This window comes from Drosophila tropicalis, unplaced genomic scaffold (assembly GCF_018151085.1).
Source record: "Drosophila tropicalis isolate 14030-0801.00 unplaced genomic scaffold, ASM1815108v1 contig_867, whole genome shotgun sequence".
Lineage (NCBI taxonomy): Eukaryota > Metazoa > Arthropoda > Insecta > Diptera > Drosophilidae > Drosophila > Drosophila tropicalis.
In genome coordinates this window covers 317,426-337,597 of record NW_027173362.1, presented here as the reverse complement: position 1 = coordinate 337,597, position 20,172 = coordinate 317,426, and the positions used below count along the sequence as shown (strand labels likewise).

At 37.4% G+C, this 20,172-nt stretch overlaps 2 protein-coding genes across 7 annotated transcripts; one reads left to right on the top strand and one right to left on the bottom strand.

Moving 5' to 3' along the window:
- The first annotated feature begins 215 nt into the window (after window positions 1-215).
- On the top strand, window positions 216-2,994 carry Usf. The gene is made up of 2 exons (XM_068298323.1): window positions 216-1,310; window positions 1,443-2,994. The coding sequence occupies exons 1-2, from the start codon at window positions 340-342 to the stop codon at window positions 1,729-1,731; spliced, it is 1,260 nt and encodes a 419-aa protein (XP_068154424.1). The 5' UTR covers window positions 216-339; the 3' UTR covers window positions 1,732-2,994.
- A 3,115-nt stretch (window positions 2,995-6,109) lies between these two features.
- Window positions 6,110-19,131, bottom strand: RhoGAP1A (Rho GTPase activating protein at 1A). 6 transcript variants are annotated; one of them, XM_068298408.1, is made up of 14 exons: window positions 18,963-19,130; window positions 17,094-17,695; window positions 12,183-12,829; window positions 11,514-12,117; window positions 11,076-11,440; window positions 10,883-11,009; window positions 10,273-10,293; window positions 9,580-9,678; window positions 8,490-9,488; window positions 8,021-8,416; window positions 7,792-7,952; window positions 7,591-7,730; window positions 7,278-7,527; window positions 6,110-7,214 (listed from the first exon to the last, which is right to left on the bottom strand). In XM_068298408.1, exons 2-14 carry the CDS (start codon window positions 17,388-17,390, stop codon window positions 7,025-7,027), a joined length of 4,296 nt encoding a protein of 1,431 aa, XP_068154509.1. In that variant the 5' UTR covers window positions 17,391-17,695; window positions 18,963-19,130; the 3' UTR covers window positions 6,110-7,024. The 6 variants fall into 6 exon arrangements, with proteins under 6 accessions (XP_068154509.1, XP_068154510.1, XP_068154511.1 ...); XM_068298409.1 differs by lacking the exon at window positions 18,963-19,130 and adding an exon at window positions 18,739-18,880; XM_068298410.1 differs by lacking the exon at window positions 18,963-19,130 and adding an exon at window positions 18,493-18,662.
- Window positions 19,132-20,172: the final 1,041 nt, after the last annotated feature.

Here is a 20,172-nt window from a genome sequence, read left to right as displayed (position 1 = left end):
GTTGGTCAAGGTTAAAAAGGTAAAGATGGAGTCCAATTGCAAGTGTGATGTCCATTTAAAAAGACCACTTCCATATAGGTTAAAATTCGAAAAAATCCAATAAGAACATTTTTGTAGTGTCACACGTTCGTATGGTATCGAAGGTTTATAGAGTCGATAATTTTCATTATTGACGGTTCCCACAACAAATGATTTTTCAACACTAGTTTGCATACCAGAACACTGTCAAAAGAAGAAGAGAGTGCAAGTAACAGAAGAAGAAGGCAGAAGGAAAACAATCGCCTTCGCAATCAGAATGGACACAAAGCAACCAGCAATGAAAGCCAATCTCAAGCAACAATGAGCCTAAAGAAACGGTCACGTCTGGATCTGGATATGGATCCATTATCGGTCGGGGCAGTTGTCACCAGCAACAGTGGCTCTACATCATTTGGTGGACAGGTGCAGAGTCAATGTCAGAGTCAGAGTCAAAGCTTATTCCTCAGCAGCACCAATGGTGTTGTCAACAATTTGAGTAATACAGCTGGCGCTCAAATCTTTCTGACCATATGCGGTGATGAGAACTCCGAAGAAGATGAGTATTATGCCATAAAGCAGGAACCCGATTTGGATGTACATACACTATTGCCGACCAATCTGCAGCTTCCCACTGGTTGTGAGATTTATCTGGTTAAGGATACCGCACAGATCAGCAGTCCTACTCAATTGGCACCGAATCCATCGACCATCAAATTGGAACCAGACTCGATGGCTGATAATTGTAATTTAAATGTGAAGAAGCTTTTATTTGTCAGTGGACAAGTAGCAGGAACCACTACAGCAACAACAACACCAACCTTGGCCACATCCACAACCATGTCCCATTCCATACTTGTGGAAAATCATCAAGCAACCCAATCCAACCTTTCACCCATTGGAACTGTTCAGCCACAAACCCAACAGCATCTGCAGAACCAGCAGTTACACTCCACCACTCAATCAAGCTCGTCCCAATTACAGTCCAATGTCAAAGTTGATTTGGCTTACAAGAAACGAGATGACAAACGTCGTGCCACCCACAATGAGGTTGAGCGACGACGTCGCGATAAAATTAATTGTTGGATATTTAAACTTAAGGAAATGCTTCCCACGGAGGGGAATCGTTATAAGCCCAATACCCAAATGGACGAGGCCACCTCATCCAGTTCAAGCATTAGCCAAAAGAGTAGTCAAACCAATCAAAATGGACGCACACCACCCAACGATTCCAAGTCGCAAATACTTATCAAAGCCTGTGATTATATCAAGAGCATGCAAAACGAGATTGACAAGTAAGTAGAATTCGTAATCCCAATGTAATGGTGGGCATAATTGCATCATCAATTAGTCAGTTTGGATTAAATGAATTCCGTTTATTACATATCTCTATATAGTGTATACATTTTTCTTTAAATAAATTTCAGTTTGAGAGAATGCTTGCGTGAGTCGGATAATCTGCGTCTGAGTAATCAGGCATTGCGCGATGAGCTGGACAGTCTGAGGCAGCAGCAGGAGTTGCAGCAGCGTTATCATGGCACAACATCCAGTGCTGCTAATAATGGTGCCAGCGGTGGATCTTTCAATGTAACGCTCAATTCGCTAAATAGTTCAGCTACAAGTGACCTGTTCGAGGGCATAGATACCACAGCAACTCTGGTGTCCTCAATAAATTTCACAAAACGTGGCCTGTTGATATCCGATTACGATGAGTAAACAAGTACCAACCAGACGGATGCCCACGAAATGGGAGTGTAAACTTGACTCGAGAAACGATTTCATGTAAAAATGGAAGGCGGCAATGAAGCGCTGGCGCATTGAGAAGCCCCAAAAAAAAAAAAAAAAAAACAACAACACACAAACACACATAACAAAACCATGCAACCAAAGATGATGATAAACTAGCGAAATGTTATAGAATATTTTTGTTATCGGATATGTTGGAACTGTTTGGTCTGTTGGATATGTTTATTTTATAATTTTTTGTTTATCAATTTTTCTCCTTGCTGACTTTAGCTTAAAATTTGTTTTGCTATCGCCTCCGTTGCAAAAAATCAAAAAAAAAAAAACTTCCTTTATATGTTGCCATCGATTAAGGATCATGATCATCATGCTAAGGATTAAATATCCTTGGCACTTTACGTTTAGAGATATACATACCTACCTTTACCTATATACATACCTACCTACCTATTTACTTATATACCTAATATACCTATATATATATATGTATACATAAGTATACACACATTTATATATGTATGTATATACATATATTATCATTATTGAAGCATATATGGGTGCTTGTCTTTTCGATTTTATTACTGTACTGTTTCTCGCACTAATTACCTAAACAAAATTATGAAATATGTCTGTATATACGTATATAAAACTCAATATATATTACATATGTATGGGCAAACAATATTTGCTTGCATCTTGAAGAGTCGCCCAATCGAAGGAGTTACTCTTCAATAGTGAAAGCATTTCATTAATGTACAGCTAAGGGTTTATTGTTAACAAGCGATTTAAGCAAATACAGTGTCGGCCACGAATTTAGCACGTTGGGTATTAAATGAAATCTACATTTTGTCGCAAAACGGCGTCAAAACAAAAGTGAATGAAAACTTCATTACCCTAAGCGATAATTGTGGATGGATTGAACATTTATGGTATGCAGCTAAGATTAGTTCAAGTAGGCCCACAATTTCTTCAGAGATTTTGTAAAAAACGTGCCAAATAACTGACCTTCCAGGATGACAAGAAAATACCCAATGTCCTAAATTCGTGGCCACCACTGTACATATAGAAATTGTTGTGAATGTTGGAAAATTGTTTTTTCGATATATAAAGTTTCAAAACATTTTATATTCAAATATAATACAAAAATTGCAAAGTTTTTAACATATATATATATATATATAGCGTTGAGATGGGTAAACCAACAATAAATTTTCAGGTTACTTAAACAGTAAAAAATTTGGTTTTATTTCGCATCCATCGAAACAAAGATGATTCGCATAATCCGTAATCTGTTTTTAGTTTTATGATTTTCGCACATCTCCCGATTTTTATAGAATATTTTCCGCTAAGAGTAAAAAAGGTTGAGTTTGTAAAAGCAAAATTCCCAATTCAGGATGAGTTGCCTCCGTCAGGGGTTACAATTGTTGTCAAGTATTCCAATGGCACATGCTCCAACGCCAACTTTGACGACTGCAACGCCAACTCCATGACAAATCGTTGGGCCACCATAATGGAGACGTTCTAAGCGATCGACCGCACATAGGCAGGGGGCAAACACTTACAACGACTTGAGAGAACAAAACAACCAATGCGGGTCCATAAAAGTTATTATGGGGGCTAATACAATTTATTTATATTGTTTCGTTTAATTCGGTTTGATCGATTTTTGGTAGTTTTGATAAAGACTTGAGTCTTTAAGTCAACATACAGAAATCAGAAGAGAATTTAACGTTCAATATAAAAGTAAAAAACAATAATTAAATCAAGGCCTGGCAACCAACGTGCGGGCACTTTTGTTCGGGTATTGCTGGTGTTGTCATCTGTGTGGATGCCAAAGTCAACACGAATCGAGAGCGTAAAAACTGAATTACTCTCTTGAACCATTTCGACGTGAATCGTTTTAACTTGTAGTTTAACTTAAACACTTCTCATTTGGCGCAGTCTAATTCAATTATTAAAGTATGCAAAAAGAAATATGTTTAGTCTTTAAACCAGAGTCCGATCCTCATTTCCCTCGGGAGACGTACATTTTGGCACATTTTTTATTTGGGAGCGAAACGACTCCTGAAATCAACAGGGTGAGAGTCGCTTTGATTCCACAAAACATTTCGGCAGTTTTCTTGTTTTGGTTAGCCTTAATAAACCGTGCACCCATAGCTTGAAATGGTATATTAAAGTCGCCTAAATGTACGTAGGAAGCTTTTCCATACCCCACACATACATATGTATGTATATTCTTGATCAGCATCGACAGACGAATCGATCTAGTCACGCCCGTTCGTCAGTATGAACACCCAGATCTCGAAGACGATAAAAGTTAGATTCACCAAGGTTGGTATGTAAACTCATGTAGTCTGCACAGTGATTGAGTTTATTTCAAACTTGTTTAGTTCCGCCTTGATAGTTCGTAAAAAACAGATTGTCTCCTGCAAATTTTCTATTGAAATAAAATTTAGCATACTAATTGGTCTTAGTAATTATTACCAATTAGAATGAAAATATACCTACCTATTTATGTACGTACGTATGTATGTATTAAGGTCCATAAGGGCGGAGTTGGCTATATGCTAGTCGCGGCGTGAAAGAGTGAACAAGAAAGCATAGGCATGTAAACAGAATTTAGAATTGGTCTTCAAAATTAAGAATTAGAAATTAAGTCGCCGAGAGGATTTACTCAACTTTTATTGAAGTGGGTCAAATATGGAGAATGCCATTTTATTGATGCGGAATTCATCACGTAGGGATCAATATTTGTCTTGGGCAAAAAGAGGTACATAAGTTCGCATTATTTTGGAAAGAACTACAGTACGGTGCCAGAACGAACACAATTCTGTTAGATCTCGAAATTGGAAAGAATTTAAAAAAGGATTTCATTTACAAATATTTAGATTCTAACGTAAAGGACATTGGCGTTTTGCGCAGACTCGGTATAGAGCATAGGTAAGTACATACATACATACATACATATGTACATATGTATATACAGAAATTCTTTTTATACCATACACCCATAGGGTGAAATGGTATATTAAAGTCGCCAAAATGTATGTAACAGGCAGAAGGAAGCTTCTCCGACCCTATAAAGTATATATATTCTTGATCAGGATCAACAGCCGAGTCGATCTAGCCATGTCCGTCTGTCCGTCCGTCCGTCCGTCCGTCCGTCTGTATGAACACGCAGATCTCGGAGACTATTAGAGCTAGAGCCACCAAATTTAGTATGTATACTCGTGTAGTATGCACATGTTCAGAGTTAATTGGAATTTCGGCAACGCCCCCTTACTCCCCCTTACGCCCCCTTACGCCCCCAGGAATCACATAAAACTGTTTTTCTTAAAAAGTATGATAGCCAGAGACATCAAATTTAGTTTGTATACCCGATTAGTTAGTGCGCAGAAATTAACTGTTCAAATTTTTTGCCACGCCCCCTTACGCCCCCAGGAATCACACAAAACTGTTTTTCTTAAAAAGTATAATAGCTAGAGACATCAAATTTGGTTTATATGCTCGGTTAGTTAGCGCGCAGAATCTAATTGTTTAAACTTTTTGCCACGCCCCCTTCCGCCCCCGGAATTTACATAAGAGTGATTTCCTTAAAAACTATGATAGCTACCGACATCAAATTTAGTATGTAGACTAGCTTAATAGACGCGCAGATATTGGCTATTTAAACATTTTGCCACGCCCACTTCCGCCCCTGCAAATTAAACAAAACTGATTTTATCAAAAACGAACAAAGCTAAAGTCACCAAATTTAGTATGTATACTGGCATAGTATGCGCGGAGAATTTAGATATTTTCACATTTTGCCACGCCCACTTCCGCCTCCATAATTTAGAAAAAACCGATTTCCTCCTGTTTTTTTTTTTGACTATCGCATTCAAATTCGGCAGACTAATTATTCTTATCTATTTCTATCAAACTACCAAATTTTATTGAAATCGGACTAGAAACATGCAAAATATGAGTATGAACGTATTTTACTAAGCGGTCCACATGGTCAGAATTGGCCGTTGGCTAGTGGCGGCGCTAGAGTGCTCGTGTGTTTGTAGAGTGAGCGAGATAGCACATAGTATAAGACATTGAAAAACAATTTAATAGACATACATTTGGTCTTCGAAATTTGAAATATTTGTTTCACCTGGTGTATGGTATACCTAAGTCGACGAGACGACTTACTTACTTCATTTGTTTAGCAATGGTTTACACATATTTTTTTAACGTATTAAAATTCATTGTTTTTCGTTATATGCAATTTGTGCAGTGTAAAGCAACTCACTCACAAATTCAAAAATGCTAAATGCTCTCGGTTTGAATATTTAATGCATTTGATAATGAAAATCCATACGAGTTCTTTTCTAAATAGAATATAATTTTATTTTACGTTTTTCAGTTTTTATATAAAACCTAAATAATACGTTAATATAAAACATAATGACAAAAAAAAAAATAGTGGGGAAACAAGAACTTTTTTATATAAGCATACAATTACATCATTCATATCTTATCAATCATTTCTTATGGTTTAAACGCAATCATCAATTATCAATCACCAAAAACGCTATCATATCCATTATCGTATTACTTTTATGTTGCAGAGCAACTTGCAGTTTCGCTTGTAGTTGTTTAATATGTATGTAAAGTACTAAGTAGTAGGTATGTATGTAAATATATATATATGCATACATTTGTGTACATATATATGTACATATATATGTATGTATGTACTTTGTTTTAGTGAAAATATTTGCAAAAACAAAATCGTTCGTTTACAAGCAGGGGGGACATGTGCGTGAAGCTCTTTAAAGACAGATTAAGTATACATATATACTATATATATTTATATGTATATATGTGTGTGTGTATATATAAATATAGGTATATAAATATATGTTTTTTATAGGTATACATATGTTTTGATGAGTCATCATTTATCATCGAGCAAGACGCCAAAAAGGAAGAAGAGGAGACGCACCAGGTTTCACTATCAGTCAAGTGTTACACACTAGATCTGAACTGATTGCATAAATGAATCCCCGATATTGAGCAGTTTGTTTATATCGATTTAAAATCCTTCCTCTCTCTCTCTCTCTATGTCCCTCTTTCTCCTTATACCTATATACCATGTCAATTATATTCTGTTTTGCCAGGCTTTCACATTCTCATTTTCTTCTTGTTCTTCGTCCTTGTCGTAATTTTGTTTTTTGCCTCCTGGTATATACAATGTGATTGGCAGCGTGTCTCTGTTACTCTACGAAAATATCGTTTATTCCTTTTTGATGCGAGCTTGAAGGAAACAATAGAGAATGCCCGCCTGTGCCATAACATCCACAGTGCTAGCTGCCAGTGGATCCTTCTGCTTTACTTGTGTCTGACCAGGTCTCAATAGTGTTGGACCAAACACCATGGCCAAATTATGCAGTGACATTTTATTATCCGATTCCTTTTCGTGAACCCTAAAATTAACAAACAGACAGATATAGATTATCTGGGGCCTTCTTTTCATTGTCGTTTCTTACCTTATTAAATGATCTAATATCAAATTAATGGAAGCTTTATTTGCCTGCGGCAACTCTTCGAATACTTTAAGCAGCTCATTTATCCTGGTGGCTTCGTTGTTATTGCTGAATGCGCTAAATGTTTCGAAAAACCGTGGATATAACTGATCGGTAAACAAAGCCTCAGGCAATTCTCTTAGGAAAGTCTTTAAAATGCCAGTGACAGAATGTATATCAACTTCACGTAGCAGCTGCTCTGCCTCATAGGCATCTGCAAAGAATTGAATTGATTAGCAAAACGTGAGCAGGGCCGATATGAGCTGACTTGGCTTACCCGACTCGAATGATTTCTTTAGTTTGGCCAGATCAGAAGCCGAGCCACTCACACGATAGCAACCCACTTCCAGCATACCACGACGTTCTACTTCACGTATGCAGGCACTGATTATGAAAGGAATGTCACGTTTTTCGCGTCTGTAAATACAATGGAGGTACTAATTAACAAAAAATACAATTTTTATGGCAAAACACTCACTTTAATACTTGACTCATTTTGGCTCCAAAGAGTGCACCCGGCTTGGTGGTGGCTCGACATAATTCGCCAGGAACAAACCGAAAACTGACGCCAAGCTCTAGAGTTTCACTTAGCTTTAGGGAGCGGGTTTGTGTGGTTTCTGTTAGCCAGCTAAAGCTTAACTGAAAATGGACCATTAAACGATTAGATATTAAATATGCAATGTTGTTAGATAATCATTATCGCTTACCTTTAGTATTTGTTTAGCTCTCAGCAGTGGACGCTCTTTGGCCTCATAGAGTAAAATCCTGATATTTTGGCTACCTTCCAGCTCAAGCATAAAGCTCTCGTTCCACACTGGATTCGCACTGCGGCAAATCATTTTCGTTGTGGCCTTACGGAAATAATGGCCATACGAGTCCACTTCAATGCATATATATAGATCAGTAGGTTGCGACTGCTCCAGTCCTGTTAATGCCTGAACGCCCATATGCAAATCGCCCACAAGCAGACTCTCATCATTTGTATTTCGCATTAGATAAGAGCCCATTTCAGTCTTCATGTTCATGCCCTTTTGCATAGCCACAATGAATGCTGTAACCTCCAGGGAATTAATGGTATTTGCCCCAGGAATATTACACTTTTGCTAAAAGAGAGAGAGAGAGAGATGACAATGAATTCTAGATGTGCATTATAGTTGTAAATGCATCTAAACTAACCTTTAGTGATGTGATTGAGTCAATCCATTGGGTTCGCTCAAAATCTGAGCTAAGGAAAAAGGTTATCGGCTTGTTGTTCGATTTATTACATAGACGTAACACCAAATTCGGTGTGGCCAACACCAATTGTGACTCAAGATCGGCCAGTTTGCGGCGATATTTATCACCAGTGCGTACACCACCATTGCCGCCCTCTAATATCAATTGATCCCGCACTGATCTCAAATTACGTTTCACTTGCGAAATATTCGCTGGACTAGATTCCTTCAGATCGGCCAAATTCTCAGCTTCACACACTTGAACAGTGACATCTTTCAGGGGAATGAACCATTTTAACTCGTAATCAATGCGATCTCTGCCCAAAGCCTTATATTTGGCACAAGCTATCACATCATTGAAAAGGAATAAATGCCTCAACTTGCGATGACCATCGACCAGCTCGACAATGAATGAATTGCGCACCATGCGCCTCAGATTCCTATTCGATTCTGTAGTCAACCGCTGACTGACCACATTGAATTGATTGAGAAACATTTGAATGATCTTCTGGGCCTGTCGCAAGGGCTGATGATCCGGATGATTGGCTGGTGTCTCTCTCAGCAAATCGTTAAAGACCAACGCATTGATTTGGACTCTAGCAACTGGTTTATGGAGCAGATCCTCAAGCGTTAGCGATTGTTCGGTCTGCAGATTTACCACAATGGTAGATACAATTTTCTTAAATTGTGGATTATTGGCACTACATTTCTTAACCGTCTCAATTGCTTGGCCATAATTGTGCAAGAAAGCTGAATAAAGATCGAACATATCCGCTAGACGTTTAAACGGATCCCCAATTAGGACGTCGCCACCCTCATGAGATACTATTGTCTTTAGGTCGCACAGAAAAGCCGTGTGCACCTCGAATAGCTCATCGATTTTAAAGAAAATTGTATTCTCTTCCTCCTCTTTGATCACAGGCTGTGAAGTGCCCAGTGTGGCATGAATTGCCTTTTTATACTGTATGATATGGAAAGAAACACAAATATATTTTTATTTAGGTACGTGAAAGTCATAGAAATAAAAATTTAATTTATATTTTCTTAATTACCTGCATCATCTTGTTGAGGCACTCAACGTAGATGGTTTCACTGTGTATTATCGAGCTTAATATGGAACGGATTTTGGCTCCACGAGCATTCCCAGAAACCTAAGATGGTATAAGAAAAGAATCGTTTCAGTTGAATTCATTCCGTAAAGTAATTTTAGTATAGGGGTTGAAAATCGGTGCCCACAAACCTTTTCAACATAGCAGTAACACATCAACCAAGCCACAGATATACACAAATACATATTATACTAATAATATATGTTATAAACGCCAAAAACCAAATTAAGATATACCATTAAATGTTTTATGTTTAGTAATTGTAAAGAAAATTAATTGTTTGAAGTTTTCTTTGTGAAAATAATTGTAATATATATACATATATAGATGGACACATACAGTAATGGATGGATGAATTTGAATGAAAATCACAAGGACAAGGATAAACAGGACAATAATATTGAAACTTGAGGAAGAAAGGCATAAAAGGCATTCGCAAAATGAAGAGAACTATATTCGATAAACATACAGTACACATATACATTATCTATATATACGCATGTGAATATGTACATATAAGTTAACTTGTTTCATTATTTTCAACATTGATTGCTTATAAAAGTTACAAATTCAAATAGTAATCGTGAACAACACACATCAAATTATTGAACTATTGCAATAGAAGGAAATACTCACAAGTATCGCTGAAACTAAGTTCTGTTGAGAGATCAAAAAGAAATTAAAACAAACAAGAACAAAAAAAAAATGTGAAGAGAAAACCGAAAGAAAAAAATGGTTAGTTTTATTAAAATATTAGTAAAAGTTAAATATGTTTTAAATTGATTTATATAAAATGTCTTGTGTGATACAATATAATATAGGATAGTGGAAGCGGAATATGGAAAGATACTGGGAGAACAGGAGGAGGGATAGAGTTGGCACAACTCTCTTGACAAAGGTCTCTCTGAGTCAAATTGCATCCCCACACTAAAAGAGTGGAACATTTCATTCATGTGTTTCCTAATGGAGGTGGGATCTTTTAGTGTTACCCAAAGTTAGCATGCAACCTAAAATCAACTTCTGACGATAAGAAAAATACACAGAGCACTTAAACAATGTTAAATCGTGAGCTCCGGACTCATTAAGCCACATGACTATAGATTAGTCTACGTCTAGATTAGACATTGATGCTTTGGACTGGAGTGGGCGGAAGTGGAGCGGGAGAATAGGGGAAATAATGTGATATATGTAGATCCAAATCAAAAATGGGTTCATCAAACAATATGCACAAAATCACAAAACGAACCTTGCGCAATGCTCCTGGCGTTGTCTGCGATGATGTCTGCTCGTCATGCGATATGGTACGCAATATGGGAGGGCCTTCATACTCGCCATCGCTGTCCAGTGAACTTGAGCGTGTCTCATTGCTTTGACTATATATGGGAGATAAGCGCTATACATATATTTCGCAAAACTGATTTAGTTTGATAAATGCTTACTGCAAAAAGTAATCAATGTTCACATAATTGGATGTTCGTCCTGGAGATTCGGGATCTGTTACACTCGTTTGGCTGCTTAATTGTGCGGCCATCATCGAGGGCAGCTGTTGGTTGGTGTTAGTGGTGGTTGTACTGCTGCTTCCGGGTGTGGATAGGTCATCACGGCTTGACGATGAGCCCGTGCGACCGGGCTTTATAAAGACATATTCGCCATCGCCATTATCGAGGGGAACACTGTCGTAGTAGGGTTCGTTGTCTATTGATTGTTGCAACTGCTGATGCTGAGCCGCCGCTGCAACCTGCTGCTGCTGCTGCTGTTTGGCACTATCTGAGCTGAGCGAAGAAACAAACTCATAGCTTTTGATCTAGAAAATTGAAATATTCAGAAATTAACTTTTAATTAAAGAGATCTTTCTCTCTTTTTCTCTATTTACTAACCACTTCCGATATACCCTGGGAGGCTAGGGATTCTTTAGATCCAACGGAACCTTGAGTGTTGCTGTGACTTGACCCGGCTGTTGCCTCAGCTACCGTCTCACTGCTGGCCTGTAAGTTATTTCGTGATTTCTTCTCTAGGCTGCTGGTGGAGCTGCTATCTGTGGTAGCCAATTTGTTGGTCTTATTTAAACTACCAGTAGGTGAACGTCCTGGGGTCAGGGCTCGGCCAGGGTTTGATGCCGTACGTCCTAAACTGCCGCCTGTCGTTGAAGCTGATGACTTTTCCTCCGTTTTGCTCACCATTTTTCTACCCAATTCCTCCATTAGCTCGGGATTGGCATTGGCCAATTTGCCCAATTCGGGAGTCGTCTTACGATTTGAGGCATATTTGGAGTCCAAATTCTCCGACGATTTTTGTCTCAAAATGTCTGAAGGTTTTATATTACGTTCCAGCGAATTGCCAGGACTGTCTGTTGAAGAACTGTTGCCGGGCAGTGGCATTGTGCTACCAGCGTAAGTCGGATGATCCCCCCGCTTGGGAGATGAAGAGAGCTGGCTGGGTATAGTGGGCGGTGCCACATGCCTTATAGCCTTAGGCGGTGGCCTTAAAGAAGAAGTGGAAACGTTAATTAGTTAAAGGAGAAGGGGGAAATAACTTGTCTCACTTACCTTGGTGGCATTTTCTTTTTGGCCTCTAAATGATTGGCATACGAAGAGGCGGACATAGCTGGCGACGTCGTTGTTCCGCCTGTCATTGAGGGTGATAACGGTGGAGCGGTTGCTTCCGCCGCTGCTTTGCTCCGGCCAAAGGTTGACGATGATGACACCGTTTGTGTGGTTGTCGTCATCTCGCCGGCCTCGTCCTTATCTTTATCCTTTGACTCCTTGACCTCAATTACTGTGACAAAATGTGAAGTGGATTTTCGCAGTGACTGCTTTTCCTCGCTGCTGCTCGATGCTTTAGCTTCAATTACTTTGCCTTTTTGTTCGTTATTGCTTTGTTGTATGGAGGCCAGTTCCGTGATGCATTGCTGCAGGGCTCCGTTGGCTGCACCTCCCCCATTACCGCCTGCATCCTTTTCATTTTCTTTGTCCTTTAAATAATCGTGCTCGAAGCTAAGCTCTGTCGATGGTTTACCTGTGGGTGGGGCGGATTTTAATCCACCACCACCACCACCACTTGCGGATGCATTTTTTAAATGTGTGTTGTTATTGTATTTGTTATCTGTATTAAGGGAGAGACGATCCTTGTCCTTATTACTGGCATTTGACGATCCCGTAGAGGCGGAGGCTTCACGGAGATTTAAACTAGATTTCTGCAAGGGCAAAATCAAACATCATATTTCAAGTTATACATTAATCCTAAAACAGTCGATCAAAAGTCCAATGGACTAAAAGCAGAATAATGTTTAACAAAATCCATTTTCCCAGTGGCTTTATATATAAATTTGGACTTTTTTCGCAAGGTGTTTTCTGAATTCCTCCATCAACACACAGCTGCGAGCTATGATATACATAATACTTCACAACACCTGACCACATTTTTTCCGATAACTGGGCAAGAAAATATTCTAATCCAATTACATAACATTATCTGGAATGTGTATCACAAATTGAATTGATTGCAAGGTCTTTGAAGTCTTTAAAGGAATTGTCAGGGATCAGAAATTCAAAACCAAAATTAAAAACAAACGAATAGTACACCTTAACTTCTAATGGTAAAGTGCGAGTTAGTTTTCTCCCAAATTGAAAATAAATACTTAAAAATGTTCAAATAAGATATTGGAGAAATGACTGCGTTCGGTTTATTGTTTTGGAAAACTCTACTGTGGATCTCATAGCATGCATGATTGATAACACTTCGTTAAACCTCTCAGCTAGACAACGATACTGTATTCAAAAGAAAAGCATTAGCTTTGATCAAATTTTTCCTAACTCGATCGAAAATCCCTCGTACACCTACAAAACCAACCATCGAAACGGACCTTTTGAAGTCTTGTGTTTGAAGAACTCAGAAAAAAAGAAAATTAACTTTATCAATTAAAAATAAAACTTATTTATTAATTGCACAAAGCCTCAATTAAGCAAAAACTTAAGTTTCTGTAAATTAATAAATGAAATAATAAATTAAAGTAGAAGAGAGAATTACTATTTTTGTGCCCTCAAGTGTATAAATACATATGTATCTATGTATCTTCTGGCATTGTGTTTTAGCAAATGCAATCTTAATCTCTATTTCTATGTAAATTATGGTAACATTCTAGATATTGAACCTGGTAAATTAAGCTGGATTTTTATTAGTTTCATTTTTTAAGCCCACAAATTGTCATTGCTTTTGTGTTTTTTTCTTTCTGGACAATTTTTTTGTTGTATTTTTATAATGCTTGTCACGTAACACACTATTTCTCACATTTCTTTTTTCGGTGCCAATTTCGGATTTTTCAAACGAAATGTCTAAAAAACTTGGTTCAAGCCCAACCAAGTGCTGCGTGGTGCGTGTGGGGATCAGTAACAGAGGCAGACAGTCAGAGAGACAGTCAGACAGCACAGAAAGAAAGAAAAAGTGAAAACGAACACATAAAGCAATAAAAAGTTACAACAAATTCATTTATACAATAAGTTGGACTTGAAGTCTACTTAAAGGGTACCCTGTATAAAAGGGTGGGTCCCCAACAAGACCAATCTTTCTTAGCTCTTATATAGATCACTATTTGATGACTTATCATCTAATCATCATGAGGTATTAGACTGGATTGCCAATGAGTATGTAAACGAAAAGAACTTGCTCTTTTCTGTTCACTAACGAAAAATCATAAATTACTATTAATGAGCAACTGAACAAGTGATCAATGTGGTGAGCAACTGAATAACTGGGCAGTGAACAAAATGAGTAAGTTAACTTACTTCGGAAAAAGGGACAAGTGAACATGTTTAGCAAAGTGAGCTAACACTAATATCAATCTTAAGTAATTAGAGATGTCTGGTGATAATCCAGAGCAGAAATAACAAATCTGAACGATATTCTCAGACCTCATTCCCTTATTCTAACAACACTTAAACTAAAAGAAATCATTTATAACTTTCTGGTGGTAATAACAATAAAATTAAAAACAAATGTTTTCTTTCGTCTATTACTTTCGTCATGAAGCACAGGGTATTAAGAAAAAATACAGGCATAAAAAGAGCTCAGAGCTACCTAAAATAATAATGAAATAAAAAAACAGAAAATTGCCAACTTTAAATTGTTATTTATTTCATATACATATATTTATCAATGCAGTGTCTGGCAGATGAGTGAGTGGGTGGGTGGGTGGTTTTGTCTGCCAAAGAGAAATGGTGGTGGGGTGAATGTGCCCAAGCGGAGCGATGAAGAAAGCGTGCAAATAAGTGAAGTGATGGCGAAGGTCGATTAATGCAAAGTTCTACAATTGCGGGCCACAAAATTTATTAGGTTAAAATGAATCATCCAAACAAATGGAGGACGGCGGTTGGGGTGAGAGAGAACGACAAGTGAAACTGTCTTTCTCTCTCTCTATCGCTAGCGATTTCCTTCCTGCTTGTCAAAAACAGCTGTTTTCTCACAAGGTCAAAAATAGAAAAACAAAAGCAAAGCCTTGAAAAAGGATTCTTCGGATACAACGGAATCAGAGTTACAAAAAAAGAGAGGGAGAGAGAGAGAGAGAGAGAGAGAGAGAGAGAGAGAGATTTGGGCATAAATATGTACATTGTATATTTGTAAGTGAGAGTGGAGGAGCTGAGTGAAATAAGCTTTGCGGCAAGAAGCTTATCAGTTTGCTTAAAGATTTCTTCTATGGGCCGACAAAAAACCAAACGAAAAAAGTTAACGCCTTTTAACTATTTTTTGTTACTCTCTTTATATAGGTATTTGTATGTATGTATAAACATATATACATATTTTATGCGGTTTTTAACTGTTCAAGTGCCTTTGTTGTTGTCGTTTTTTGCCACAGGTATTGCTTAATTTCGTAAGTACTAGAGATTGCACGTGTGTGCGTGTGTGTGCGAATGTGTGACCACTTTGTTAAACATGTATGTATGTATGCATGAGTTTATTGATAAGTTTATTGATTTCAACTTGTGATAATACAACAATAACAATAAGAAAAAAACCTAAAAAATAAAAACAGGAAAAAATAGCTTGTCGTCGTCCGGCATTGATTACGTACCCCTCTAGTCCATAATTTAAATTTCTCTTTAAACGAAGCCATAATATCCTTTCGACTTGGCTAATCCACAAATGTTGTCGCCTTTTGCCCCTCAAGCGAAAAAGAGAGCGAGCCTAAGAGCTCCGCCCTATGTGTTTTAAGGATGCAACGCTTCGCGACGGTCGTTACGAGAAATAATCAAACAATAATTTAAATTATAAATGACACAGACACAACACACACACACACACACCCACAACAAATACAGTATAAGCAATTCGACTGTTGTGAATTTTCGTTCTTGGTTTTAAAGTTGGTTGCACTTTAATTCAGATTTCAAGTTGTTTCTTCTTTTTCGTTGTTCACATGCGTAAAAAACAAAAGTTAAAAAAAAACAAAACAAAAAACACACGAAAACACGTTAGAATGAAGCGCGATTTGGCCTGTTAACGGGCTCTTATTCACCGAAACTAACTCAATAGAGAGGAACCCATAACCAGACGACAAAATGACTATGACAGAGCACAGAAGGTCCGCCGTACACATGTACATATGTATGTATAATACGTACGTAGTCAGTGGAACAGCACATACATGTCTATGTACATATAATGGAGAAGTGCGTGCATGTGTGTGTGTAGATAACGAGCAAAAACAAAAATATAGATATCAAAAAATAAAACCGAACCCCATAGACTATAATGGATCTATATGCTCTACAGATAGAACCGTACAGCAGTAGCTAAACTGAAGTACTCGGGTTATGCAAAAAAAACGCCTTTACAAAGTTGAATAATCCCTTTTCCACTGTTGAAATCATAATCAATATCTTTTATATGTATGTATGTACATATAGCAATTTTATTGATATGAAATATTTTAGATTTGATTATGTGGTTAACACATCGATTAAGAAACATTTGTACATATATATGTAAGGAATTTTAAATCAGAGATTCATAAGAAGGGACAATAATATACATAATGTACATATGTAATAATGTACATACCTACTTACGTATGCCATTTTTAGCTCAAATATATATCAAGATATTCCTATTAGATTTTAAACAAATTTTATGGCTATAGGGGCTTCTGATTGTCCCATTGGCTTATACATAGTGTAACTTCTTTAAAAATTTAAAGTGCTGCTAACTGCGCCGCCACTGGCCACTGCTGCTGCTGCTGCTCTTGGGGCTTTCTGCACTCCCCCTCTTTAACCACAACACCAAAAGCCAACTGATAAGTAAGCCAATGACATTAAGCAAAAGAAACTCGACACAACAAAACAATAAAAAAGGAAAACCAATTCTGAGCGCCTGGTGAAATCAGTTTGTTAGTGATTAACTAAAGATCAGGAATATAATTCATCTACATATGTATTGAGCAAGTGAGACAAATCAAATGTACTTACAATTTCCTTGTCCACCGAACCATTGGTGGATGTTGCAGACGAAGCAGTGGCTGTGGCTGCTGCCTCAAAAAGTGTCGAAGGATCCCCGCCAGATTCACGATATTTCTCAACATCCGATAGTAGTCGCTCCAAATATTCAACGTACAGAGTTTCCTGTTCCAATTCTTTGCTCAATTCCGTAATTTTTAATTTATGACGCTCCAAACTGGCACGCACATCCTGTTCCCAGGCATCGGAGAGTGAACTTTGAGGGAATCTTTGCATCCACAAACGTTGAAAATCATCAAAAACGCTCATGATGCACACACACACTTAGTTAGATAGCGTCAGCGGCGGTGGCGAGTCCCCCTCCCCTCTGCTACGAATGCTATTACTACTACTACAACTATATCTTATTGTTTTCGTTGTTGTTGTTGTTGCTGATGCTGCTTCTGCTGCTAGGGTTGAGGTTGCTTAGAGGTGGCTGATGCCTCAGTTAATAATGAAGATGATGACAATGCGGCTGCTGCCTGCCACTGCTGGTGATGATGATGCTGCTGCTGATGATGACGACGAGGGCGAGGTTGGCTTTTATGTAACAAATGCCAGTTGTGTCTTGTTGCCTGTAAGTAAGTGTGTGTATGTAGGTATTGCGCGCATGTGTGTGTGTGTGTGTGTGTGATGCGTGCGTCACACACACACCTACAGTCTGTATCCTTGCGTGGGGGCAATAACAACAACAACTACAGCTTAAGACAAATGAGGAAAAAGAGGAGATTCAACTGCCAGGGTTGGAATGCAACAATTTTGGAATGAACTACATAGTTCGTTTCTCTCAACAATCTTTAAGATTTAAGACAAGACAAGATATAGATATATCTGGTTTCTTTATTTATTTATTAAATGAGACTACCATAAGACAACTGTTCATATTATCCGCCATGTTAAGTGAAGTGGGATCGTGGGATTAATATTTTTCCTTAGGAAAAAGGAAACTATTCAAATTTATGAATTTCTCAAAATTTGAGAGATATCCAAATAATATGCCAATACTTGAAACTTTAACTAGTTTAGCAAAAATTTGTTGCTTTTTTGTTTTATTTAAAAGTTGTATTATTTTTCTTTGGATAAAACTCGGCTTAGAACTGCTTGTGCAGCCCTGTAAGTGATCTGGCATTTGCTGTTACGGCCCTTTCGAATTCTGTCTGCTGCCAAGGCTAAAAAGCCGTTGATGCGCTGCTGCTGTTGGTTGTTGTTAATGTTGTTGCTATTATTGTTGCTGATGGAGGCGCAGACGCAATGATTTTTCTTTTACGCTTTTTATTTATCTACATTAACAACAACAAAAACACAACTACAAAAAAAACGAAAGCAGAGCCACCCACACAATTAAATTCAGTTTAGTTTTTGTTTTTCTGACTTTGTCTTAGCCTTTACTTCGTCTTCTTCTTCTTCGTCGTGTTACTCCAAATGTGTAAAAGAGAGAAAGATGTAGAGAGACACACAATCTCGGTGGGCGTTGCAGCTGGGCGCAGCTTTAAAAAAAAAAACCGCTAGCATTGTTGTTGTTGTTGTTATTGCAGCATAATACACAGCCATGCACTCTATCACTTTTGTATATGTATGAATGTTTGAATTAACGCGTAACTCGCTTTTGCTTATTTACTTTTGTTTTTCACTTAACACTTTGATTGGTTTTATTTTCAATTCCAATTAGAAAAAAAAATTATATTCACTTATATTCACAAATACGTATATACATATGCATACAAAAGCGTTGTGTGAGTGTGTATTCGTGTTTGTTTGCCCCTTTGTGTGCGTTCAAGTGTATGAGTGTGAGTGTGTTTGTGTGTAAAACTCGGCTTTGGAAGCCAAAAATTATAAACTCACATTGCAGTTTATCACAATTCTTTATTTCCTGCAATTGATGCTTTTTTAATTAATTGTTGTATTTGTGCGGCACATTATTCAATTTTTTTTCTTAGCACTTTCACATCGAATCTTTATATATACAAAACAAAAACAACGCAATGGATGCCAGCACGAACCAGGTTCGAGTTGCACTCTTTATCGAGTGAAGCCGCTATCGATGGGGTTCCATATCTATCGATGTTATCGAATGGAGGGCGCGAAAAATTTAAAATTTCAAAAACTCCATGTCTATAATAAATAGAAACAAGTTTTATTTTAGATCTGTTGAATTGAAGTGGTTGAAGTGCTAATATTTTGTCCGCAAGTCCTTTTTTAGTATATATTGGTCAATGCTTAAGACATTCGTTCCGACCAAGAATCCTTTACCATGAACAGAAGAAAAGACATTTTCAATTCACTTGTAAATAATGCTATAATAATTAACGAAATAGATAAGTGCCTTGAAATACTCGTATTGTTTAGATTAGTCATATAGTTATATAGTTTTCTGATTAGTCAGCCTCCTCGTATCGTCTACCGCTCCAAAACTTATTGATTAGCAATACATAATTTTGCTTTTCTTTTATCATTTTTTAGATAATATATAATTAAGACGCTTTCGCATTTGATTAGTCGTTCAAAATTCACAAATATAGATTTATTCTCTTTGGTCTTTGCCGGCAAAGAATTCGTCAGTCTACTGAAAGTAGAAAAAGCTTTTTTATTTCGCCATGACGTAGCCTAGAAACCGAATGGCCAAACTCCAAGCAAATGATATCTTTCTTATCTTGGCTATTTTCCTTCATTTTATCGATACACAGATAATCCCAATTTAGTTGGATATATAAAGAAGGTTGAACTGATCACCATGAGCATATAAAGTAAATTCGCGGCGGTCTCCGCAGGCGATATAATTATTATTCATTCTATTTTGGCATTTTAATTTAAGGTTAAAGATTTTAAAACACACACAGAATGGCGTAAGTAACGGTATTTATAATTTGAATTCAAGTGACAAGCGGAAATAAAAAACAACAAGTGTGAAACAAGTGAAAAGAAAAGTTGTGCAACACGATTTAACTTTGTTTTAACTGTTTTCGCTAAGAAGGTGGTCAGTTTAAAAAAATATATGTATATCCTATATTTGAAAAATATTGTGAAATCAATTAAATTATAGTTAACATTAGCA